The 25,154-nt window shown below is 48.6% G+C and overlaps 3 protein-coding genes across 3 annotated transcripts; 1 reads left to right on the top strand and 2 right to left on the bottom strand.

Annotated features, from left to right (window-relative positions):
* Positions 1–1,374: 1,374 nt before the first annotated feature.
* Positions 1,375–2,631, top strand: LOC134082257 (urotensin-2 receptor-like). The gene has a single exon (XM_062537906.1). It carries the CDS (start codon positions 1,375–1,377, stop codon positions 2,629–2,631), a length of 1,257 nt encoding a protein of 418 aa, XP_062393890.1.
* Positions 2,632–10,225: 7,594 nt separating this feature from the next.
* Positions 10,226–14,373, bottom strand: LOC134082256 (basement membrane-specific heparan sulfate proteoglycan core protein-like). Its single transcript, XM_062537904.1, has 7 exons — positions 14,186–14,373; positions 13,792–14,085; positions 13,190–13,486; positions 12,344–12,652; positions 11,199–11,294; positions 10,681–10,741; positions 10,226–10,229 (listed from the first exon to the last, which is right to left on the bottom strand). The coding sequence occupies exons 1-7, from the start codon at positions 14,238–14,240 to the stop codon at positions 10,226–10,228; spliced, it is 1,116 nt and encodes a 371-aa protein (XP_062393888.1). The 5' UTR covers positions 14,241–14,373.
* A 277-nt stretch (positions 14,374–14,650) lies between these two features.
* Positions 14,651–24,862, bottom strand: LOC134082424 (KH homology domain-containing protein 4-like). The gene is made up of 14 exons (XM_062538130.1): positions 24,724–24,862; positions 23,856–24,027; positions 23,547–23,672; positions 23,360–23,439; positions 22,586–22,638; positions 22,341–22,486; positions 21,702–21,913; positions 21,540–21,600; positions 20,634–20,691; positions 20,111–20,334; positions 19,362–19,502; positions 18,542–18,651; positions 18,181–18,272; positions 14,651–16,449 (listed from the first exon to the last, which is right to left on the bottom strand). Exons 1-14 carry the CDS (start codon positions 24,750–24,752, stop codon positions 16,187–16,189), a joined length of 1,767 nt encoding a protein of 588 aa, XP_062394114.1. The 5' UTR covers positions 24,753–24,862; the 3' UTR covers positions 14,651–16,186.
* Between the last annotated feature and the right edge of the window lie 292 nt (positions 24,863–25,154).

Genomic DNA, 25,154 nt, shown 5'->3' with positions numbered 1-25,154 from the left:
TTGATATAGGCTAAACCTGCTTGCATTTCTTTTATTTTTCTTCAATTTGTACCATTCTCTGTCAGAACTAAAACGCATTTCAGTGTTCTTGGTCATGTAAATGGCAGAAATGCAAATATCTACATGAACGATGTCATGTCATACTCTGATTTTAATGCTTATGGCTAACATACAGCTATAATTGTGATAAAACGACCTACAATCATCAGACCATTTTAATGCGGCCTTATTCCGTTTGCGAAGACTATTCAACGTCTTGAACCTCTCAGACAACATTTGCTTTTCTATTACGTTGGGTGCGTAACTGTTGAAACTTAGACGGGGTTTGGGATGGCTAAAACAAGTGTCAGCTCTGTCGGGCCACACGTTATTTAAAGGAGCCCGTTTAAAGTAAGGCCACCTCGGCACAGTAGGGGTCGGCCTGTTCCAGCACAGTCGAACAGTAGCATTCAACCTCGACGCAGAAGGGTCACCAAGTCCTCCCTGGCTCCCTCCCGTCTCGAAGACCCCATGGGACGGCTTTGATCTTGACACGTATAAAGTTACAGACTCTTAATCAGTTAACTATAGGCATAGGGTTATCTAAGCTGAGGTCTTAAAGCGTGAAATTAGTGCTAGTGGTTTAGAAAAGGCTTTGATTAAGTCACACTTCACAAGCGGTATTATTCTCCAGATATGCTTGTATGTGCTAATTCAGCCAAATGAATATACAAGGCCTATTTATAAACCGAATTCATTCTTCCTAATTTACAGGCTAGAACAACCTTGGCACTTCCAAGGGATTGGTCAAGTATTTTATGACCCTGTCTTACAACCCTCTTTATCATCGAAGCCACAGTGGCGTAGAAAGTTGGAGGAATTTCATAAGGCGGTGAAGAAAATGTTTAGACTTAAATGTGTGGTGATTACTTGACGCGCATATCTGCAGACACCCGCTGTCTTCTAAACGACAGACATGCGTGAGGACCGTAGATTTCAGAATAAAACAGCTCAGAATTAGATCATTTCTGTGGTCATCAGGAAATTACTTTTTCAGTGATTCTTTTCAGGTATATAAAACAAGTTTGTTCATGGTAATTTGAGGAATTTATAACCTGTTTCTTATTCATGAAATCCCCCCTAATTTTATCCTTTTGTTCTTTTCCCCTCCAATAAAATGGTCCCATTTTTCTAACAGCTTAAAACAGGCTCACTGTGGATCCGTCACTGCCCTTTTCTATTAGTGTGCTGGACAACTTTACCTGGTCACCTAGACAGGAGAAGGAACTCAATAAACGGGCCATGTTTTTCACTGGGAGAGACAGTTGAAGACGCCGAGACAAAGTCCCATTTTCCAGGAGAGCCAATCAGAAGGAAGACTACTGAGCCGGCGGCATGGAGCTCTTGGGCCCCTCCGTCCCCTTCATCTCCTCCCCCTCTCCGTCCTCTGCCCTCTCGCTCCTCAACCTGTCCCTCCCCTCCCCCTCTCCATCCTCCACCCTCTCGCTCCTCAACCTGTCCCTCCCCTCCACCTCTCCATCCTCCACCCTCTCGCTCCTCAACCTGTCCCTCCCCTCCACCTCTCCGTCGCTCTCTCCATCCCCGAGTATGGCCTCCACCGCTCTCTTCTGCTTCCTGCTCTCCCTGCTGTCCCTGCTGGGGATTGTGGGTAATCTCTACACCATTGGACTGCTCCTGCATCGCCGCAGGGGGGGCCGACGGAGACCGCTGGGGGGGCCGTGTATGGCGTGCCTGGGTCGCTCCTGTCTGAGCTCCGCGTCCTCCTCCCCCTCCCTCTCCCCCTCTTCCTCGCCCAACACCTCCTCCTCCTCCTCCTCCTCCTCGTCCTCCCTCCACATCCAGGTGTTGAGCCTGGCCATGGCCGACCTGCTGTACCTGTCCACCGCGCCCTTCGTGGTGTACGACAGCCTGACGTCCGACTGGGCGTTCGGCGAGGTGGGCTGCCGGCTCCTGCTGAGCCTGGACCTGCTCACCATGCACGCCAGCATCTTCACGCTGACCGCCATGAGCGTGGACCGCTACCGGGCCGTGGCGCACCCGCTGGCGGCGTCCGTCTCACCCTCCTCGGGGCTGCTGCGCGTGGCGCTGGCCTGGGGCGGCGCGGTGGCGCTCAGCCTGCCCATGATGATCACGCTGCACCTGGAGCGGATCGGCGCGCGCATGCTGTGCGAGCCGGCGTGGGACGAGCAGAGCTTCCGCGTCTACCTGAGCGTGCTGTTCTGCACCAGCATCCTGGCGCCGGGGCTGGCCATCGGGGCGCTGTACGCCGCGCTGGGGCGCCTCTACTGGAGGTCGCAGAGCCAGGCGGCCTGGAGCTCCAGCGGCAGCTACACGCCGCGCGCCCCGCGGCCCAAGGTGCTGCTGCTCATCCTGGGCATCGTGCTGGCCTTCTGGGCCTGCTTCCTGCCCTTCTGGGTGTGGCAGCTGCTGCCGCTCTACCAGCCCGACTTCCTGCCGTCGGTGCCCACCAGCACGCAGATCACCGTCAACCGCATCCTCACGGGCCTGACCTTCGGCAACTCCTCCGTCAACCCCTTCTTCTACACGCTGCTCACGGGCAAGCGCAGGAGAAACCGGCAGACCGTCAGCTCTAGCGCCCCCTTGTGTCAGAAGACCAGCTCCATACGCTAACACACGGCAGATCAGCTCCATACGCTAACACACGACAGATCAGCTCCATACGCTAACACAAGGCAGATCAGCTCCATACGCTAACACACATACGCTAACACACAGCAGACCAGCTCCATACGCTAACACACATACGCTAACACAAGGCAGATCAGCTCCATACGCTAACACACATACGCTAACACACAGCAGACCAGCTCCATACGCTAACACACATACGCTAACACAAGGCAGATCAGCTCCATACGCTAACACACATACGCTAACACACAGCAGACCAGCTCCATACGCTAACACACATACGCTAACACACACAGATCAGCTCCATACGCTAACACACAGCAGACCAGCTCCATACGCTAACACACAGCAGACCAGCTCCATACGCTAACACACGGCAGATCAGTGCCACGCAAAACAGGCCAGATTCCAGACCAGATGTTAACACATAACAGGCACTCTCTATTCTCTTGACAGACCAGACCAGCTTTATACATTGAAGCAGAATAGGCTACTAGCCTCACATGCTAACACAGAGCGTACAAGCGACACATCAACACAAAATGGTCCAGCTCCATATGCAAACAGACCATGGACTACTGTAGCTACATACACAAACACAGAACGGACTATCTACACACACTAGCTAAACACCGAACAGCCTATATAAACTATGGTAGGCAACAACCGTAGGCCTACATGCTAACACAGAATGAACCAGCACTTTAATAATACAAAATGGACCAGCTGTACAGAAATGTTGAACAGGTCAGCACCAAATGTAGGCAGCAGTGGAATAGCTTTCAATCACACCTGGGCCATCTTCACTAATACCAGATGGACTTGCCAATCACACCTGGGCCATCTTCACTAATACCAGATGGACTTGCCTTGATCCACACCCCCCTGCAGACTGGACCAGTGCCTTATGCTAACACAAAGTAGATCAGCTTCTGCTGATGCTGAATAGAACGCTCAGTTCACAGTAAAGACCATCGCTGGCTGTGCAGCACTGCACTGCACTGCTGCCTACCAAAACAGCAAACCCACAATCAGTATTGAGCGCTGTATGCCACCCAGCACCCAGGGACAGAAGATAAGCCGAGCTCTCAGCGTACCTACAGCGAGTGGAAGTGCCTCAGCTGAAACCACAACATCTGTACATGGTTACTCGTGGTGCTAACAGCCCTTTTCTCAGCAGACTCTCCTTTACATGCGCCTGGAAATAAAAACTCCATGGAGCCTCTTGTGCGCGGTTGTTCTTCAAGACGTGAGAAATACCTCGCCAACGATCCAGGCAAAACCACAGTCACCCAGACGGTTTCATGCCAAGTCTGGTTGGATGTGTTTTAGGGCTGTTCTGATATTTGCACTGTACTGGCCTCAAGCACCTCTCACCTGCACCAACCGACCATCCTGACAAGGACTGGCAATACCTGCACCACCATGACAACAGAAACTGTCAGAAGTCCATACAGTCCGAATGCTTGCAAACGGCATAGCCACAGTATTTTAGCCAGAGCACTTATTTTGTTATGTTGTTGTTATGAGCTTGTATTTTCTCCGAGGACAAATCATTTTATCATGTGCTACAGAATGCTTTTAAGTTGTTGAAATTATTATTAAGTTGAAATACATAAAAAAAACTTTTTAAAGATGAAGTTAAACCTCACTTTGTTGAAAAGTTTAGTTTAAAATAGATTTCTAGGCTGCTTTGTAAATTCTGAGATGCTGTTGGTTCTAGGTGTGTGTGAGGGGAGGGGACGCCCCATGTCTTTGCAGTGGTCTGCTTCAGTAGATTGAACACAGATGTTTGTTCACACACTCTAGACAACACAAGAAGAGAAAGCGGAACACCTCAGAAATGATGAATGTTATCGTGTCCAATAAGATGGCTCCTCAACCTAGATGAATGAAAATGAGCGTGCTCATTGTTTTTTTTGACAGACTCTACTGTTCAGAGTGCAATGGTGAAGTACTAGTGGGCCATGGTGCTTCTTCGAAGGACTGCCATCTATCTTTTGTGCAATTTTATGAATAATCGAGTACCAGAAACTGTGTAGTCAGAAGAGTATTATTCATGTGCCTTATATCTAAATGCTGTCTCCACAAAGCTTGTCAATCTTTTGAAATGAGAAGAATGTTTAAGTTTTAATATCTGCATGGATTTCACTTGTTTGTTCACTTACAGTATTTGTTTTCATGTGCCATGCCATGTGCTGCATGTTTGTGAGTGTGATGTGCACGTCCATGTAATAAAAGGTTTGTGAAAGCAGCGTGGTGCTGGATCATCATGGGCTTCAGTCCGTCTGCTGGCCTATACGGTGCGGAGAGATGCAAAGAGCTCAAACGTATAGACTGAATGACATAGCAGAGAGGAGAGATCGCAAGAATGGACACTGCTGGTTATGACTTTAACAGATGAGTGTGTGTGTGTGTGTGTGTGTGTGTGTGTGTCATAGAAAGGGGGATGAAGACCCAACTGAGGTGAGCGAGTTTCTAGACGCCATTGTAGGACTCCATTTGATTTATGACCTCGATATGAAGACTTTGGTGAATGTGTGTGTGTGTGTGTGTGTATGGTGAGGGATATTCACACTGTTCACATCTTCTTTACCAACAAGCATGCAAAATGGAATCACTAAGTACTCTATCCCCGGTGCATGCGTGCGTTCCAGACAGCCAATGGCACAAGAGTGTACACAACAGTATGTGTGTGTGTGTGTGTGTGTGTGTGTGTCTGTGCGAGGCTTACATATGCAGCTGTCATGTTGCGTATATCTGTCTGTCTGTGTGTGTGTGTGTGTGTGTGTGTGTGTGTCTTGTCTGTGTGTGTCTAAATGGTGTCCCTGTAGAGTGTTAGGTAGCCTGCTGGTCTCTGACGCACATGAGCAAATATTGTTGTTTGACAGGGAGGAGTGAAGAAGGGGGGGGGGGGGGGGGGGTCCTGTCTATACCAGCGTCTGTGACGAACAGGACCAGATCAATCTATCACCCGATCCTCACAGGCCAACTCTAAGGACAAACCGAGATGACCGCTAGCAACAGAGTTTTCACCATCTAAGACCTCATAGTTGAATACATAACATAATAGCACCTCCTCAGACAGACACACACACGCACAGCTGGATAATCTACAAAGTGTGTGGAAATAATCACCATTACCATAAAAAAAAAAAACCCATCAGACATGAAAAGTGGAAGAAGTTCCAATAAAGTTAGTCATCAGTCTGGGCTTTGCTTGTGCACGTCAGTCATGATGACGTGGACAGCCTTGGCTGCGGAACATGTGGAGAATAGAATCCACATCTGAGAGGACGTCCGCTTCCTCAGTTCCATCTCTTCTGATGGAGGCAACAGCAGCCTCCCAGCTGTAGAGAGGTGAGGCGAGTGCAGGAGCAGCAGGCTTGCTAACTAGTCAGGCCGTGAGCTGGGCTGAGCAGGCTTGCTAACTAGGCAGGCCGTGAGCTGAGCTGGGCTGAGCAGGCTTGCTAACTAGGCAGGCCGTGAGCTGAGCTGGGCTGAGCAGGCTTGCTAACTAGGCAGGCCGTGAGCTGGGCTGAGCAGGCTTGCTAACTAGGCAGGCCGTGAGCTGAGCTGGGCTGAGCAGGCTTGCTAACTAGTCAGGCCGTGAGCTGAGCTGGGCTGAGCAGGCTTGCTAACTAGTCAGGCCGTGAGCTGGGCTGAGCAGGCTTGCTAACTAGTCAGGCCGTGAGCTGGGCTGAGCAGGCTTGCTAACTAGGCAGGCCGTGAGCTGGGCTGAGCAGGCTTGCTAACTAGGCAGGCCGTGAGCTGGGCTGAGCAGGCTTACTAACTAGGCAGGCCGTGAGTGGAGCTGAGCGGAGCGGAGCCTGGAGACAGCACATGCCGCATGTGGTTCCATTTACCTCGGGGCACAAGAGCGTGTCCAAAATGCGTGACTCTGTGAAGCGCGGAACACATTTTTGAGTCCTGGCGGCAGATCCAGGACCAGTTGTTATTATGAGCCCCCTTCAACTCCTCTGCCGAATGCCCCCCCCGCCCCTCACTCACACACACACACACACACACACACACACACACACACACACACACACACACACACTCACACACACACACAGACACAAAACCCTAACCACTGGCCATAACACTGCATCCCTCCCAGAAGGAGCCAGAGACCTATGGCAGAACTTTCTGGACGAGATTAACACCCTGCTCTTCAAACAGTCGTCCCACCACCAGAACTCCACTAAGAAAAATGCCCAGCAGATCCTGTCGGCCCAAGAGAACACAGTGCGGTCTCAGTCTCACCGCCCCACACTACTGACCATTCTCATGTTAGCTAAGCATGGTCACATCTACAGCATACTTGGAAGATGCGTTAGTAATTTAGTAGCGCGTCTTGGCGCACAGCGTTTAGCTGCCTCTCTTGGAAAACCGCAAGGCGGTTAACGGTTCCTCGTCTCCGTGGGAGTGGGCTCTTAAATATTGGAAATGTATTGCTATATTATTACCCGGCATTAAAACGACCCGGAGACCTCCCGCGGCCTGCTCCAGTGATTGAGTGTCTGATAAACTTCAAACACGTGTGTTTACCCTGCTAAGCCAAACAGTGGAAAGTATTGGCCTGGAGCAGAAGCAGGAGCAGCGCTTCATCCATATACTGTCAGTGTGCGGCGGTGCTTACTGTCCCAGCCGGCGGCGGTGCGGTGCGGTGGAGCTCTCCAACAATAACCCAGACGCCGCTATAACGCCGCTCAGCACTCACTTCTCATTCTGCCCCCAGCTGCACACGTGGACGTGCTCTGGGCGGCTGGGGGGGGGGGGGAGGGTGGAATGGGGTGGAGCGGCTTCGTTTTTTTGGCTCGTCGTTTTGTGTTACCTGTGTGTTTCATAAACTGCACGTGTCCCCTTCCAGGAATTGAGAGCGTCTTTCCATCCGTCAACCACTGCCCCCCCCCCACCCCTCCACTCCACACCACTCCACTCCTTCCCAACTGTCTCCCCCCCCCCCCCCCCGCCCAAACATGTCCACTCACACTCCGCCCCCACCTCCAGCCCCACGGCCCTCGGCAGCAGTGTTTGCGGCTGAGGCAGGTGCCCCTCCCAAGGGCAGGCTGCTCAGGAAAGTCCCCTGCTGGGCAGACGAGACTGGGCCGTGGACTGGGCCAAGCTCCTGCTGGGCGCGTATGAGAGGCTCCCTTTCTCTCAGACACGCACAAAAAAGAATCCCCCCTCGCCCGCCCGCCTGCCTGCCCCCCCCACCACTCTCGTCCGCCCTGCTCCAGAATCCAATCTCTCCATCTGTTTTTCCTCACTCAATCTCTCTCTCTCTCTCTCTCTGTCCCGCTCTCTTGTCCTTTCTGAACTCACCCTATTTGACTTCGCAGCATTTCTTGATCCGAGACGACAGTTCTGCTAACATCTCAACAAATGAGACCATTACAGTGCTAACACTGGCATTTTAATATGAAATAGACGACTCAGCTATTCCAAAACCCTTCAAATTAATTTCAAATCCATCCGAACCCAACATGCTAACAGCAGTGAAGGTAGGCCTACCCGTTAGTGTGAGTGTCAAATAGACTCATCACTGTCTGTCTGGTCACCTTATCCAAGCATTTGCATCTACACACGCCACATGCGAGTGTGTGTGTGTGTGTGTGTGAGTTTTATCTTTGTTATGGCAAACTCCCTCCAACACAAACCGTAACTGTATTTATAGTCCTCTTTACTGCCGTGAGTGAGATTAACACCAGCTCTCGAGGCCACTTTTGTGGCTCCATGCAAACCTCACAGGGGCAAGCGAAGCCCCGCTCTGAAGCAGTCCCCTCCCTGCGCGTCAGGGCTGGGCTGGACGGCAAACAGTCCATCACTGGGATCAGACAAGCGTGTCTTTGTGGAGATGGAGGCCCCCGGAGCCGCCCAGCAGTCGTCCGCGGCGCGCCGGCCCCTGCCTTTACACCGGCTTGTCAGCCGCCGAGATCTGGCGAGAGCCTGGCTTTGGGAGGCCAGTGGGGCCGGAGGTTACATAAACGGACATGCATAGCGCAGTTCACACACACGCTCACACACCCAGAGGACTGTAAATACACCGTGTCTGCACCTCTCCCCGGCTGTCTGTCTCTCGCTCTACCTCCGTCCCTCTCTCTCTCTCTCTCTCTCTCTCTCTTTCACTTAATCTCTGACAGCTAGCGCTAGCCATTCAGTCAGACGGGCATAATGGTCAGTCAGTCACACAGGGATTATGGTCAGTCAGGGGTGTTAAAAGCACAGATGACCTCTCACTCTACGCCACTTAGTACATATTTAGAGCCCAGTGTTTCACTGCCCAGTGAGGGGATCACCAACGCAAAGCCTTCATCACAAAGCAGACACCAAAAAGTCAAAGGAAATTTGCATTTTCAACAAGAAATGTGACCCTGTAAAGCGGAACCAGTCGTTTCGGTAAAATTTACTAAATTAAGTTATTGTGCTCACGTGAACGGCCATAAATTAAGCTTTCCAATGATATGTATATCGAGGGTATTACACAAACTATCGCTAAGATAACCGCATCCAAAGTTGACATGGTTCTCCTGTCACGATATGCATGCCAGAATAGGAGAAATCACCTTTTTAAGGGGCGCGTGCACAACGGGAATGACAGCAAATGTGTTGAATCTTCGCCGGGTTTAACAGTCAAAACTTATGTTTTTCCGTGAAATGCGTTCACGATATGAAACTGTTGACTGTATACAGTCGAATTATGCGAAAACGTGAAATTCAACATTTTAACTCGGAAGTTTGTTATTGTTGATTTTCTCAAAATAACGTTGTGCGCAAAACGACTGATTTCGCTTTGAATGGTCACAAATGACTTTTGGAGTGTCTGCTTCATGTCATGTGTTGGCTGGAAATCAGTGGAATGATTCCTGTTGCATTACTGCAGTACAGATATGAACAGGCTTGTGCACAATTCCGAATTTTAGAACTGGCCTCCATTCAATTCATGAATTGGAATTTGAATTAAATTGGCCCCACCCCACAGGAAGTTACATTTGAATTGGAATCCTGCTTTTGACCTCAATTAAAATTTAATTCAAACTCAAGAATTTAATTGGAATTTAGGAGTAATTCTCAATTCAATTCTGAATTTTGCACAAGCCTGATATGAATGTACCAATGTGCTAACCTGTACCAATGAGCTAACCTGTGCCAGTGTGCTCAGCTGCAGACATCTGTTCTCTTTCTACAGGGGATTTATATCCTACAATGAAAAGAAATACTCAGATTAGAAAGTGTGTACTCATACAAACACATGCACACACAGACAGACAGAGAGACACACACCACACACACAGAGATGCACAATCAGACAGACACAGACGCACGCACACACACACACACACACACACACACACACATACCAACAAATGCACCAACAGAAAGACAGACAGACACACTATACAGACAAATATACTGTATGCACACTCAGAGAAACAGATGCACACTCACACACACACACACACACACACACATTCAGATAAAGAGACAGACAGACACACACACACGCACAGAGAGACAAACACATGCATACACAGACAGACAAACAAACACACGCAGACAAATACAGTCACCTGCAGACAAACACACGCACAGACACACACAAAGACACAGACAAATGCGCATGCACAGCACACACACAGACAAAAAAATGTGCATACTCAGACACGCACACGCACACGCACGTACACACACACACACACTCGCACGCACACACACACACACACATTTTCCCCTGACTGTGGAGCCACCTGCTGGTGATCTCTCATCCAAGAAGTCGTTCTCTTTAACTGATGTTCATGGTAAATAGATGAACAGTATAGCCTTTGTAATACGCAGAATAAGATCTTTTATTGAGCAAGACTGGTACACACAGCCGGTTCAGGCTGGGCTGGGCAGTGGTAAGTGCTGTGGAAATATTTACATACATAGATACATACATACAGTTAAAAACAATCGGTCATGACAAAGTTGAATTTAAACACACAGTATACAGTGGATAGTAGCATGCATACACACACACACCTTTCTCTCCCAGAAGTTTGTGTCATGACACGGGTTAGACAAGCCATGGATGAAGGAACATCTACGAGAGAAAACACATTACTGAGGGGATCTCCAAATTACTAATGAACTGTGTGTCACAGCCGGTGGAAACCCAGCATCCTAATTCAGTTTCCTGCTGTAGCTAACTCATCTGCCAATGGAACAAGAAAGTTTTGCCTTAATTTAAAATGATATTTAAGATTTAAGACAATATATCTTCAATTTTAAATCTCATCTTAAATTAAAGCAAATTTTTCTTGTTCCATTGGCAGATACATTTACTTGTTTAATACGTCTTAATTTAAGTCAAACAATCTTACAGGAAAGCTCAAAGTAAGTAGCCTGGGTGTCATATTTGTACTAAAAATAATACAAACTAGATTCCTATCTTGGTATAAGATTATAACACTTGGTAAGATATCACTTTTTTCAGTGTAACGGTGTAACGGTGTAACAGTGCCCAGGTGTGAGGTGTCAGGTGTCAGTGTGTGCTTTACCTCTGGGGAGCAGCTCTGGTATGAAGCCCGCAGCCAGCGTGACAGCTATGACAAGAGCCACACCCACCAGGATTACCATGAGGAGAGAGGTGTCTGCTACAGTAACACAGAAAGCACACCTGTACCATGAGGAGAGAGGTGTCTGCTAACACATAAAGCACACCTGTACCATGAGGAGAGAGGTGTCTGCTACAGTAACACATAAAGCACACCTGTACCATGAGGAGAGAGGTGCCTGCTAACACATAAAGCACACCTATAGCCTACCATAAAGCACATCTGTATCATGTCTCACTTGTCTTTTTCTGATTCTAACCAACATGCTTTACATAATTTTTAGTTTCACCTAAAAAATATCTATATAAACATCTACTTATCACATCTTTTATCAGACTGCTGCTGAATGAATTTCAGAATATCTTTATATTTGCCTACACAGTATTAGCTGTAAGTTCACAGTTGCATGTGAACTGTGTATTATAAACTGCTGTGTGTGTGTGTGTGTGTGTGTGTGTGTGTGTGTGTGTGTGTGTGATGTATTGATGTATTCACAAGGACGAGACGAGACGAGTAATAAATCCTGTTGCAACTGGCTTCTTGCCCTATTAAACTCAGAATGAGATTGCAGAAGCAGACAGGAGGTCTCAGGTGAAAGCTATATTCCCCCTGCTTCTCTGGAATGATATGTAGCAATAATGAAAGACAAGCGCACAGGCTAGGATAGTTCAGGATAGTTCAAATGACTCTGCTTGGAGAGTCCTTCAACCAATCAGATCAACGATCCGGGTGCGTCTTTTGGATAAGCTAGTTTTGTGACTGGACCCAAAGGTTGTGGACAGGAAGCAGGGGAGATAGATGTGCAGGTTTCCAGCCTGAGCTGCCGGGCGAAATCCAAATTCGCCGGCAGGTCAGGCAGGGTTCACCCAGCCTAAGTGGCAGATGTAGTTTCTTGGGGTTTTAAGCCCTCAACATTGTCTTCAAGGCAGCACTGCCTGGAAGGTGCTAGGGTTAGGCATGGGTTAAGGTTTGGATTTGGGTTTGGGTTAGGGTTTAGGATCCGGTACCTTTAAGTCAACGATGGCAGTGCTGCCTGGAAGACGACGTTGGGGGCTTAAAACACCATCGAGCGCAGATGTAGTGCGTACCGTCTGTGGTGAGGTGGAGCTCTGGGCTGGACAGCTGGGCTCTCCCCGAGGCCACCCTGCAGCTGTACCTGCCCGCGTGGCAGCTGCGCGCCTGGTCCACGGCCACCACGGCCACACGGGCGGCGCTAGAGAGGAGAGGCTGGCCGTTCCTGTAGAAGGTGTACGTCACCTGAGCGCGCCTACTGGAGCTGTTCTCAGGCTTCAGGCTCTCTCGCTCGCTCACCTGGGCGTCGCAGGTGATGCGGAATGGCTCGTTCTCCTTCAGAACCGCCCCAGGGCTCACAGACAGGGTCACACGGCTGAAGAAATCTGCGGAGACAAACACCATGCAGTGTGTGCCTTCAGCTGGGTGGCAGTGGCCTTCACATTTCCACTGTGACTCATGACACCCAAGCACTGGACACCCATCGTATGGGCATTGAGCACCCAAGCTATCTCATAGCCACCTCTACTGCATGGGCCCATTATGGCCAAATCAGAGCTAAGTCTACACCACCTACCCAACTTGCGACTTTTGACTCATGCAATGCATCAACATTATTATCAGTATAAGAAGCACACAAACCAGCTTATTTGCTTCAGGTGGGGTGAGTGTACAGATTGTGGCGCTTGTGAGCTACACTTTTGTCACTTGGTGGTCAAAGGGGTTCACTAATTATTATACCCATGTATCTGTCTGCTTATAATGATACCACAATCTGCCGTGAGATCAGACGTTTTTGGCATAATGATTGTAGATACACCCTTAAAACCTTCCCCTGCACACTCACTTGTGATATCGAGGTAGACCGAGTCACTGTACAGTAGTAGTCCGTGTAGAAGGTAGGCGCGCCCCTGCACACTCACTTGTGATATTGAGGTAGACCGAGTCACTGTAGTCCGTGTAGAAGGTAGGCGCGCCCCTGCCGGCTCTGCACCAGTACTGGCCCGTGTCTGAGAGTGAGGAGCGCCAAAGCCTGAGCACGGCCTCCCCTCCTCCCCCGTCCCAGATCTGCTCCAGTGGGGGGGCGCTCCGAGAGCCGTGGTACCAGAGGTACTTCCAGCCGCGGCGCTGCTGCAGTCCACAGCGAAGGAGGACGGTATCCTCGGAGTACGCTCGCCCATCTGGAGGACTCACGGTCAGAGTGGGCTTCAGGAGGATGTCTGTGTGACACAGCAAGCGGATGCATGTTTGCGAACCAGACAAAGACCCTTTAGGTTGAGGTTATTAAGGTTATAAAAGGGTGAGTGTGGAACTAGCCTACAACTGGTTTGTATCTGGCATGAGGTCGAATGGTCAAATGTTTTTGTATTGTGTCTTTAGTGATTCACAATCATTTTGGTCAGCTTATGCTGTGTGTAAATGTGCTTTATAAATTAAATTGACTTACTTACTATGAGTTTCTATTAGGTGCTCTCCACAGGAAGCAAGATTAATTCTTTCTAATAATGGGTGATTTTTTTCTTACCTTCCACAGTCACTTGTAAATCCTCACTTACTCTCTGCTCACCCTGAGGTAGAGTTACTTCACATTTGTACTTTCCAGACTGTTCTGTGGTGACATCTTCTATATAAAGACTGTAAGTCTTGCCCCGGATTTGTGTGGTGGATACTGTGATGTTGTCCCTCCGGATGTCATAGGCCAGCTGAGGGGCCTTAACGGCATCTGTGATCACTCTGCAGGTTAAAATGAGTGTTTCTCCCACAACCAGTTCATTTCCTGGGTCGGCTGATAGCAACACTGAGGACACCTGAGCAGATGCTACACACACACACACACACCACGTCAAGCCAGAGAGGTCCGTGTTAGTTCTGTCGTTAGGACTTAAGCCTACGCAAAAAGTGACCCTGCTACTACTCACCATAGGAGAAACAGAGCAGTATGACAGTCACTACTGCGCTAATAGGCATTAACATCACTTCACATGGAGACTACCATATCGTCACGACTGTGTCTAGAATGTTTCAATGTAGCAGCTAGCCGTAGCCGATATTATTAGCCAAAAGTATAGCCAGTGTTGTTCGTATGCACCAGGTATCACCGATGGACAGTAAAAGAGCTAGAGAACTGAATTGCTCTTCCGTTCTTTTTCTTCACCGTTGCTAGGTTACTGAAACGCAGACCATCTTGATGTGCGCTGTTCAAAACTCATGGACCATTTCAGCTAGTTAGATTTAACTCATGGATTTATTTTATTATTATATCAAGTTATTGTGCATGTTCATATGCATAGGCCTATATGAATGAATGTACGTTTTGAATACTACTTGTATGAATACTACTTTTAAAAAATATTTTATTCATTTATCTGAGTAACTTGCGCCCAATGCAAAAGTTTGTCCAGGTTTAACTAGGCCATTTTTGACAGTAACATAATTATAAACTACAATATTAAACAATAATAATAATAAACCAGAATGTTGCAGGGATGGTATCAGAATCTTAAATTGGTGACATTTTCCTAGATCACATCACAAATTAGACGACATGTAATCTCACTAGTTGACTGATCATAATAAATTATAGACACAAACTCACCATGGTACTGCATATCATTCATTATCCAGTGCTTTGTGCTAATCTGACCTTTGCTATCCAAGCCAAGAAAAAGGATACTAAGGCATTGACCTCTGCCTCAAAGTACTATAGTGAATTAAACTGGTTCACTCCAATGGATGCTTAAATCGTTTCACTAAAGCAGTGCCACCCAAACCCAAGCCACCCGGGCCACGGACAGGACGGGCCTGGATCCCTGTACCACCACAACAGCCAATGGGAGAGGAACACCCAGACCCACCAAGACGCTCCCAGAGGGTCACGCAGGGGAGACCCCCTGAGAGGTATGGGAATTGGGGCCACTAAAAGCAAAGTTCTCGGGACGAGAACTAGTTTAAAGGGGGGCGTGTGTCACAGGGTGACGAGTGGTGAAGGGAACACAAAAGTGGTGGGTGAGGTTTATTGTGGGGAAGGTTTTCAGGGGAACGCCAAGATGGCGGCCCCCTGTTGACAAGAGAGAAACATTAAGTGAGCACAGGTGTGGGGGGGGGGGGGTTGGGATTGGCAGTGGTGCACCGATTAAGGGTTTGGGTTGAGACAAAAGATGAGTGCATGGCAGACGAAGAATCAGTGCTACTGATTTTCCTAATACAGAGATACTCACAAGTGGTACATGTTTTTATCTGTGTTCTTCCTAGCGTCGTCTTGTTATTAACAGTATTTAGCTGATGCTTTTGCTTTTCTAAGAGTCTGTTGTGTCTCCTTCTGTACAATAACCAAGACATAGTCAAGGCCACAGTTAACCAAGGCTTTTGAACAAATCAACATGATAGAGAAAAGAAAAACAGCAAAAACGTAAATACAATTATAAACAATGATTCACTGTTTATTGTTGCCTAGCACTTCATCTCAAAAAAAAAAAAAAAAAAAAAAAAAACAGTCCTTGGGTAAGCCAAGGTCACCTTCCAGTTGAGTCGGGGACTGTTTGCTGCCTCCAAGTCTGTATGCCGCCCCCGTCCCTGGGGAGAACACAGCTCATTCGCGAAACAGCATCCACGTGTGCCGTCGACAGTCTTTATCGTCCCAGGGCAAATTCATTACTGCAGTTCATAGACGAGACAAGCCCTCCACACACTAGAGGGGTCTTACATTTCTGCTAAAATTGTGTGTGTGTATGCATGTGTGTGTGTGTGTGTATGTATGTACGTACGTCAGGGCTTTTTTTTACAGGACGGGGTTTAGAGTCTGTGTGTGTCTGAATGGCCGGTGTCCTTGTGGAGTGCAAGTGTGTGTGTGTGTGTGTGTGTGTGTGTGTGTGTGTGTGTGTGCGCGTGTGTGTGTGTGTGTGTGTGTGTGTGTGTGTCTCTTATGGGGCCATCCAAAATGGCATGGACTGCGGTGCCTGTGTTTTGGGACGTTGCGGTTGGGGAGGGGGGTTTCGGTACACCCCCAGAGTCCATCCTGAGGAGAGGGAGGAGGAAGAGGAGGTGGTGGATGAGGAAGAGGAAGAGGATGTCATGGCCGAGTTACCTGCCCCGGCCGGTTTAAGAATCGAGTGGTCCTCCTCTTCATCAGACGAGTCTCCGGTGTACGCCACCAGTCCTGTCCTCAGACGCTTCACACACGGCTCTGAAAGGGGGGAGGGGGGAGGGCAGTGACAACACCGAGAGAGAGAGAGAAGAGAACATACAGGAGACAGAGGAAACCCAAGAGAAAACAAAGCAAGCAGGCACACACTCAGTAAAAAATAGATGATTTTTTGGCATTAGGTAGGTGAACAGAGAGAGACAAAGTTAATCAAATGGCAGTTGGTCAGTTGGGGTTTTGGGAGCACAGATGTTTGGTGTGTTTGGAGGCGGGGGGAAGCAGAGGCGCGGGCAGGGGTTGGTCGCCATTGGTCAGGAGGAGGAGGCAAACATTCAGGCCATCCCATCAGGAAGCGGCAACAGAGTGATTGATGATGTCCATGGGCCAACCCCCCCACCCAGCGTCCGCACGCCAGCAGCGTCCGGCAGCCCCCCAGGGAGGCATGGAAGAGAGAGAAGAACACAGAGAAAGAGAGAGAGAACACAAAACACAGGAGAGAGGCTCGTTAGTGAGGGCGGAGCACCCGGCCACAGGCACGCCGTCAGTCTGATGACATCATCAGAGAGGGACGGCTGGCTGCGGACACCAGCCAGTGGAGAGAGGACTAGATGGGGAACAACAAGGGGGGGGGGGGGGGGGGGGGGGTGAAGTGAGGTCCACTATACTGCTCTGACCAGGATCCACCCCCACCTCACGGGGAGCATCTAGGAAACATTTCCACTACAAATAGCTTCATGACAGACATCACAACTGAGTCGGATACTTTATTAGTCACAAGAGTCACACTTCTGTCCTCACACTTCCCATCTCGTCTGCATGCAGATGCAAAGTCGCATGTGGTAGAACAGCCTATACCGAGACTCGAGAGAGTGACACACTCTGTAGTGGACATGGCCTGGCCTGCTCTGTAGTGGACATAGCCTGGCCTGGCCTGGCCTTCTCTGTAGTGGACATGGCCTGGCCTGCTCTGTAGTGGACATGGCCTGGCCTGCTCTGTAGTGGACATGGCCTGGCCTTCTCTGTAGTGGACATGGCCTGGCCTGCTCTGTAGTGGACATGGCCTGGCCTGCTCTGTAGTGGACATGGCCTGGCCTTCTCTGTAGTGGACATGGCCTGGCCTGCTCTGTAGTGGACATGGCCTGGCCTGCTCTGTGGTGGACATGGCCTGGCCTGCTCTGTAGTGGACATGGCCTGGCCTGGCCTGCTCTGTGGTGGACATGGCCTGGCCTGCTCTGTAGTGGACATAGCCTGGCCTGCACCTGCAGAGCTACACAACAGAGTCCACTTCAGAGTCCGTTACTATCATGGTCACGGCCGGGGTGTCCTCCCCCACACAGCACAAACATCAGCAAAACTCCCTGTGGGGAAAACAGCTCGACTATCTATCTATCCATCTACCCATCTGTCGATCTGTCTATCTACCTACCTACCTATCGATCTATCTACATGTATCTATCTACCAACCTACCGATCTATCTACCTACCTACCTATCTATCGATCTATCTACTTATCTAGCTAGCTACTACCTTCCTACCTATCTACCTACCTATCTACCTATATACTGTATCTACCTATATATCTACGTATCTACCTATCAGCATCTACTGAGAGGCGGTGGATGCCCAGTGGCAGGGCGGGGTAGCGGGGCATCTTCTAGGGCTGAGCTGGGGCTCCCCAAAACTACTCTCCGCTAACCCTGGCTCAGCTCCAACCCAGAGGCAGCAGCTGCCGGGGGAGTAGGCAGAGGGGGGGTTGGGGGTTGTGGTCCTTACCGGGGGCGGGGGCCGGTGGCCTTCTCTCCTCCAGTTTGGGCGGCCGCACTCCTCCGTTGACTGGCATGGGTGGCGGGGGCATTAGCTGCCTACTGGGGGGGTCAAACACCGGTGCAATCTCAGTCTCAAGCCACACACTCATTTAGTTATGATGTTTTAAAAGACTCGCTGCAGTCTCACTGCAGCAGACATGTTAGGCATGAAAGTTACAGAAATTGTTGATTATTGATCTGATCGATTGATTTCCTGAACACAGGAAAATAACTTGTAAAAGAACACAAAATGTCCTTCATGCTGTTGCTGAGGTGCAACAGCAACAGCCAAGTTCTGGTTCTAAGTTCCGGTTCTGAGAGGCACTTACCAGTCCCTCTCTTTAGGAGGCCCGGAGGAACTAGAAGGCGGGGGTCCTGAAGACTCGGAGCTGCCCACAGAGAAGCCTGCACCTAAATTAGTCATATGAATGGGTCCATGCTATGAGCAGAAAAACACAAATGACATTAGCACACACCCTCACCTGGTGCCTAGTTCTGCCATTACTGTTCTATGGTAAAGACCTCTGGGGCGGAGCCAGTGGATGCGGGCCACGTGCGGGCCACATCCGGGCCAAAGCAGAGCAGGCTCCACCCCAGGGTCAACTGTGCTGAACGACGCACTCTTGTCTTTATACTGTACGTGTTGCATTTGTCTTATCAGGGGCATTTGTCCACTGCACAAATGAAGTTCCTTATGGAAAATAAAGCACCTTGAATCAAATTTGAATTGAAGATGAGACATACACAGCTAATATCTACATGGATGAGAATGTAATCAAACACCAAGGATTCAGCTGTGCTGCATGGGAAACACCCTGTTCTTATTCAATACACACAGCTAGCAACTACACCCACTGTATTCCGCCCTAAGCAAAAATCTTGAATAAATAATAAGCAATTAAAAGGCAATCCATGATATATATATCCAAATAGTCTGTTTGAGGCTGCAGTTTAATTGTGGCTGAGGCATCCGTCATAAGCCCCAAGAGAAACAGGGCTGAAATAAAAATCTTTTGTGAAAAGAGGGAGACATTAGTTCATGGATGTCAAGTCCATGTTCATGGACGGTGCTCAGCACTGGGTTTTGCTCGTGCCCATAGCACGTCCTGAGACAGTTCAGTGTGTGAGACAGGTGGGGTGATGGATCACCTGGTATCCCAGAAGGCCGCTGTCCCGCTCGTCAGGGACCTCCTCTGTGAAGCGCCGCTTCTGTGGGGGGTTGGCCAGAGACGAGGGGGGAAGGGCTTTGGGCGGAACTGGAGCCACTGGGGGGAATGGAGCCGGAGGGAGCTGTGTGTGTGTGTGTGTGTGTGTGTGTGTGTGTGTGTGTGTGTGTGTGTGTGTGTGTGGTGGTGGTGGAGGGTGGAGACAGTAAAAAAAAGTCAATCAATAGTTAACAAAGAGTCCAATTGTCAATTATACTGTATACAATCAATATAACCATATAACTGCCAAAAGAAAACACCCTTACACACAGATAGATAAAATGGAGTAAAATAAAGTAAATTGGTGGAATCATATCAAATGTAGTGATAAGTCCAACCATCCCTGCTACAGTAATACCAATGTTTACCCATCAATATGTGGCAGAATTTTTTTTTAAAAAGTCAAAAGCAGGAGCAGGAGAAGAGCGTATGGACTACAGCGTAAACAGGAGAAGAGCCTATGGACTACAGCATAAAGGAGAAGAGCCTATGGACTACAGCATAAAGGAGAAGAGCCTATGGACTACAGCATAAAGGAGAAGAGCCTATGGACTACAGCGTAAACAGGAGAAGAGCCTATGGACTACAGCGTAAACAGGAGAAGAGCATATGGACTACAGCATAAAGGAGAAGAGCCTATGGACTACAGCATAAAGGAGAAGAGCCTATGGACTACAGCGCGCTGCTGCTTACCTGAGGCATAACGGGCGGCGCAGGGTTTATGGGATACTGGGCACTGGGTGGTGGGATTGGGGCAGGGGGCGTGCCAGGAGGCATCTGTGGGGGTACAACATAGGGTGGGGGCATGGGCTGAGGTGGGGGCATTGGCATGGGGTAGCCCGGAGGCTGGTAGCCCGCAGGGGGGCAGTACGGGGGATGGGGCGGCAGGCCGTTCACTGGGGGCGGCTGGATGAAGCCTGGCAGAAGACAAGAAACGTAAAAGAGGTTAGATTCAGACACACCAGCAGATCTGTAATTGAGAACAGGAACAAGTGCGCCGAGATCCAGATTAAAACAGATCTAGAGTAGAACCATACAGTGCGCTGAGCTCTAGAGTAGAACCATACAGTGCGCTGAGCTCTAGCGTAGAACCATACAGTGCGCTGAGCTCTAGCGTAGAACCATACAGTGCGCTGAGATCTAGAGTAGAACCATACAGTGCGCTGAGATCTAGAGTAGAACCATACAGTGCCCACGTCTGAAGCGAGCGTGTTACCTTGAGTGGGCACCATAGCCGTCATCTGAGAGAGGAACCGAGAGTACTCAGCATGCACCTGATAGAGAGAGAGAGAGAGAGAGAGAGAGAGAGAGAGAGAGAGAGAGAGAGAGAGATAGATAGATAGATAGATAGATAGATAGATAGATAGATAGATAGATAGATAGATAGATAGATAGAGAGAGAGAGAGAGAGAGAGAGAGAGAGAGAGAGAGAGAGAGAGAGGCAGAGGCAGAAGAGAATGGTAAAGGAGTTACCCTTTTCATGATTCCCAAGATATTAGGGCTGCTCGATTATGGTAAAGATCATTGTCATGATTATTTTGTTCAATATTGAGATCACGATCATTAAACGTGATTACTCAGTGATTTTGGAACAATCATCCATATCCAACATTCAAATGTTTTAAATGTTTAAATTGAGTGTTAAATATAATCCAACAGAAAAAAATACAGGTAAAAAGATAACACGCATAACAACTCAAGACGAAAAAAGGAGAGCATTATTATGAAACTGAATGTAGCAAAAATAATCATTATATTTCGATTTATGCTATTTTCATAATTGTTGGAAGTGGCAATCACGATTAATCGATTAATTGCACAGCCCTACAAGATATGCAATACAGAAGCAAACTTCTTTATGTGTCGACGCGAAGGCCAGAACTGCCATACGGTACAACAGGCACCTCCACATCATTCTGGACTGAATCAACTAAATGATTCATTTCAATTTAATTACTTTCAATGCAAAAGCAACAGATATTATTCTGTGCTCCTCAGTGAAAGTGCATCTGTTCCTGAGTGTGAGGGAAAGACCTGTGTGTGTATGTGAGAGTGAGTGAGAGAGTAAGAAAAAGAGAGCGTGTGCATAAGTGTGTATGTAATATATCCTGTAGGTACTCACTGTCTGTAGGAGGTTCTCACACAGAGTCTTGGCTGCAGCCAGGCCTTCAGGTTTGGGGTGACTGGAAACACATACACATACACACACACACACACGTCAGCTACCAGCGTTACGTCCTTTCTGCTGCTAAATATGGGCTGTAAGTTCCGCACTGGTCCCAACCTTATGTAGATGTACATGGGTTCGAACGCCTCTCTCCCCGAGGCTGGCTCCAGGCATCCGGATCCCTTGCCCCTGAGGAAGACCTTGGCCCCCGTCTCCATCTGGATGTGCTGGAGGAAGGAGCAGCCAGGGCCCTCCACCTTCTCCTTCACACTGAAACCCTGGATAGCGTGCTCTAGGCCCACAAACAGCTTGTCCTGGACATAGTGCATCTGACAGAGACACAGAGAGAGAGACATTGACAGAGAGAAAGAGAAAGACAGACAGAGAGAAAGAGAAAAACAGAGAGAAAGAGACATAGAGAAAGAAAGAAAGACGGAGAGAGAGAGAGAGAGAGGGAGAGAAAACAGACAGTCAGACAAAGGTAAACCAGAAAAACCATACCATGTAGAGACCTGCTGGCAGAGGCGAACATATTATTTGTAGGCGTTGGCTTTCAAAAATAGGTCAGTAACCTACTATGATGACATCTATGGTGAAATAGAAGTGTTGCATGTGTGATCAGAACCACATCACTCATCTACTATGGTTACGCTATGAGAGTAGATGTGTAGTGTGTGTGTGGTGGTGGTTTGTCTGGTTAATAGCGGGGTGGAGGCAGCAGCTCCAGTGTGACGTGTGGGGTGTGTGGGTCCTCACCCCGGACTGGAAGTGTGGTTTGTGGCCCATAGGGGGCAGCGCTGGGGGAGGGGGCTGCTGGTAGACGGTGACTGCCGCCGCACTCGAGCTGGTGGCTGCTTTTACCACACCGTTGGTGATGATCTCCTTGATCTTATTCACCGCTCCTGTGTACACACACACACACAGGGTTACTCACTCTCACACTAAATGTGTCATTATTGTATCTGGACGTAGGTTGATCAAACTAAAAAATATATACTTACGATCCACTATATCTCTAGTTTGTCCTTGGACGTGAAGGTAAAGTGGACGTTCACTGCCGAAAGCAAGAAATAAAGTTAAAGTTAAGTAAAGTTAAATAAGTTACACTTAAAGTATTGTTTGACTCTGAAGTAGCGGTTTTCAACCTCAGGCTTGTGACTCATTACAGTACCACACAGCACACAATTACTGTCAGCTGAATCGGGTACAGGAGACCAACCAGCCAGTCAAACCAACCAGCACAAGCAGCACAAGCACAACCAGCTCCGGGAGCAAAGCATATCATATTATATTATGTAAACCAAAGCCCAAGCACTGCCCTCCACCCAAACTGGCTTCCTGTCCGACATGTGATAAACCAAACCACCTGTGCCAAGAGCTCCGTTTGCATCGATGGCCTTCAGCACCAGGACTTTTGGCTAAATTCCCAACGTGTTTGTGCCGTGTTTCTGTGATTAGGTCAGATAACCAACAGCAAAAATCCTCAACCATAAAGACAGAGAATTTACATGGAGCCAAACCAATAACACATGACAAAATGGAGCGATAGACCGTTTCTACTTTTGCCCTACAAACACACTGCCTGGCCTGCTGAGGCTGTGGCTAAGGCATCAGTTCCTGGTAAAGCCCTGCTTAAGCCCATCCTACGCAAGCTGCAAGCGCTTGCTGGTCCATGAAGTCAGAAGGCAGGTTTGGTCCACTGTGTAAACCAGGCCAGTACTCACACCGTTCTGATCGTCACCCCACCTAACGCACCTGGCAGCGACCACACTCACCTTGGCAATGCCTTGCTCTTCTCTTCTACTGACATATAGCGCCCCCTGGTGGACACTGCGGCGCCACTCACTTTGCTGATCTGGGGGTAACAGAGGGGAGTTACTTACATAATGCTCAAGTGCTTGATCGAGTTCACATAGTTGGAGTGGTATCAATGGTGAGCCTGACTGTAGCTGGAGCACTGACCTCGTCTTGTGTCTGGCCCCGGGTCAGAAGATTGCGGCAGGTGAGAGGCACGTCATTAATCTCCACCTCAGCTACCACCAGGTCGTCCTTGGCTTTCATTGGCTGCTGGGGCTTACCAGGAACACCCTGGGTGACATCAGGAAGGTGAGAAGTGAGAGCATCAGAAAAGAGGCCCATAAAATGGCTAAACACACCTCTTCTATAGCGTTCAAGTGCATGATGCATCTAGCCAAGAGCTCATCGCATCTGTTCATGCATTCAAGTGCATGATGGATCTAGTCAGGAGCTCATCTTATCATGCACTCTTACCTTATCCACGGGCCCGGGGCCGCCGATCTGAGAGGGCTTGAGTTTGCCCTTTGCCACCAGCATGGCGTTGATCTTGGCGGCTACGGCAGCGGCCGCATCCAGAGCCCCCGTTGGCGCAGCCTCGGGTTCCCCCATTGAGGCTAGCCCCGGCTGGTCCCACTTGCTGCGGCGACTGATGCGAGATGAGACGAGACAGGTGTATGTCAGTACTGCACCCTCCAAAATACCAAACTTTTTCTTACAACAGCCAGACTTCAATGTCATGGAACTCAAGCCTTTTGGTGACCAAGTTAACTATAATCAACTTAAGATGACACTGGTAATCAGTTACAACACGTTAAACCTGTTTGTTGTCCATCTGCCTGCCTGTAGGTTAACGTTAGCTACTGACGCGCTGTAGTTCATGCTAAGTTGAGAGACGTAATATATATGATACAAAATAAGCAATTTAGCAGACAGCCTAAAAGATATACCTAACAGGGCGTAAGAATCAGAGCTGGATCCATCAACTGATACCGTTTTAGCTCAGGTTAGCACAGCTACTCTTGCACCTATCACAAGAACACCCACTTTGGCTAAAAACAGCTAGCTGTTAGCTAGGTAGCAAACTGATTATCTTGAACTTTAAACGTCCTTACTAAGTCAAAATGTCAATGATAGGGAATGCTACTTCCACGAGTAACAATCTTAAGTAACTAGCCTCTAATTATAAACCATCTCTTTGCTTACTTTTACGGCAACGTTAGCAAGTGTACAAGTAACAGGACGCTAGCTAACGTTAGCTACTCCGCCATTAACGTTAGGCGTTCGAAGGCAAGTGTTATGACATTAATCAGTGATCACAAGTCAGAGATGTCGCCACACTCACCCGCCGTTTGGCGTTCCACCATATGACATCAATTTCAATTTCTTGTTCAATACACTTCTGCAGAAAAGTCAAGCTACCATTGACTGTGTACACCTTCACTGAGGTGCTCTCTAGTTGCAGCGCCAGCAACTGACTGAGGTCAAAAGAAACACTTGTACTTCCGGGTAATATGTAGTTTTCATAGAACCATTTAAGGATTTGTCATTTACAGTCATAGCAAACAAGTATGCGACCCCCATTTAAGACCTTAATATCATATAAGATATTTTATATGTATATGCAGGCCAGCCATTACAAATTATGGGATAACACTGCCCACATTTGATCCCTTATCTACATACTCCTGACCTGCACCACCAGACATTTCATAAAGTCTCATAAAAAAATGATAATTATGATTTCATAATGTATTTATTTATATTCGGTCACAA

The sequence above is a fragment of the Sardina pilchardus genome, chromosome 6 (genome assembly GCF_963854185.1).
Source record: "Sardina pilchardus chromosome 6, fSarPil1.1, whole genome shotgun sequence".
NCBI lineage: Eukaryota > Metazoa > Chordata > Actinopteri > Clupeiformes > Clupeidae > Sardina > Sardina pilchardus.
Note: the sequence above shows the minus strand (reverse complement) of the source record. Positions and strands in the feature narration are given on the sequence as shown.

Excerpts from the sequence above, each read along its gene's own strand:
- LOC134082256 (XM_062537904.1), bottom strand. The coding sequence starts at position 14,240 with ATGTTAATGCCTATTAGCGCAGTAGTGACTGTCATACTGCTCTGTTTC. Across the intron at positions 14,086-14,185 it reads ACTGCTCTGTTTCTCCTATG|CATCTGCTCAGGTGTCCTCA; the intron begins GTGAGTAGTAGC and ends GTGTGTGTGTAG. Across the intron at positions 12,653-13,189 it reads GGTCTACCTCAATATCACAA|ATTTCTTCAGCCGTGTGACC; the intron begins GTGAGTGTGCAG and ends TTGTCTCCGCAG.
- LOC134082424 (XM_062538130.1), bottom strand. The coding sequence starts at position 24,752 with ATGTCATATGGTGGAACGCCAAACGGCGG. Across the intron at positions 19,503-20,110 it reads CGCCGCCCGTTATGCCTCAG|CTCCCTCCGGCTCCATTCCC; the intron begins GTAAGCAGCAGC and ends ACACACACACAG. Across the intron at positions 18,273-18,541 it reads CCTCCTAAAGAGAGGGACTG|TAGGCAGCTAATGCCCCCGC; the intron begins GTAAGTGCCTCT and ends TGACCCCCCCAG.
- LOC134082257 (XM_062537906.1), top strand. The coding sequence starts at position 1,375 with ATGGAGCTCTTGGGCCCCTCCGTCCCCTTCATCTCCTCCCCCTCTCCG.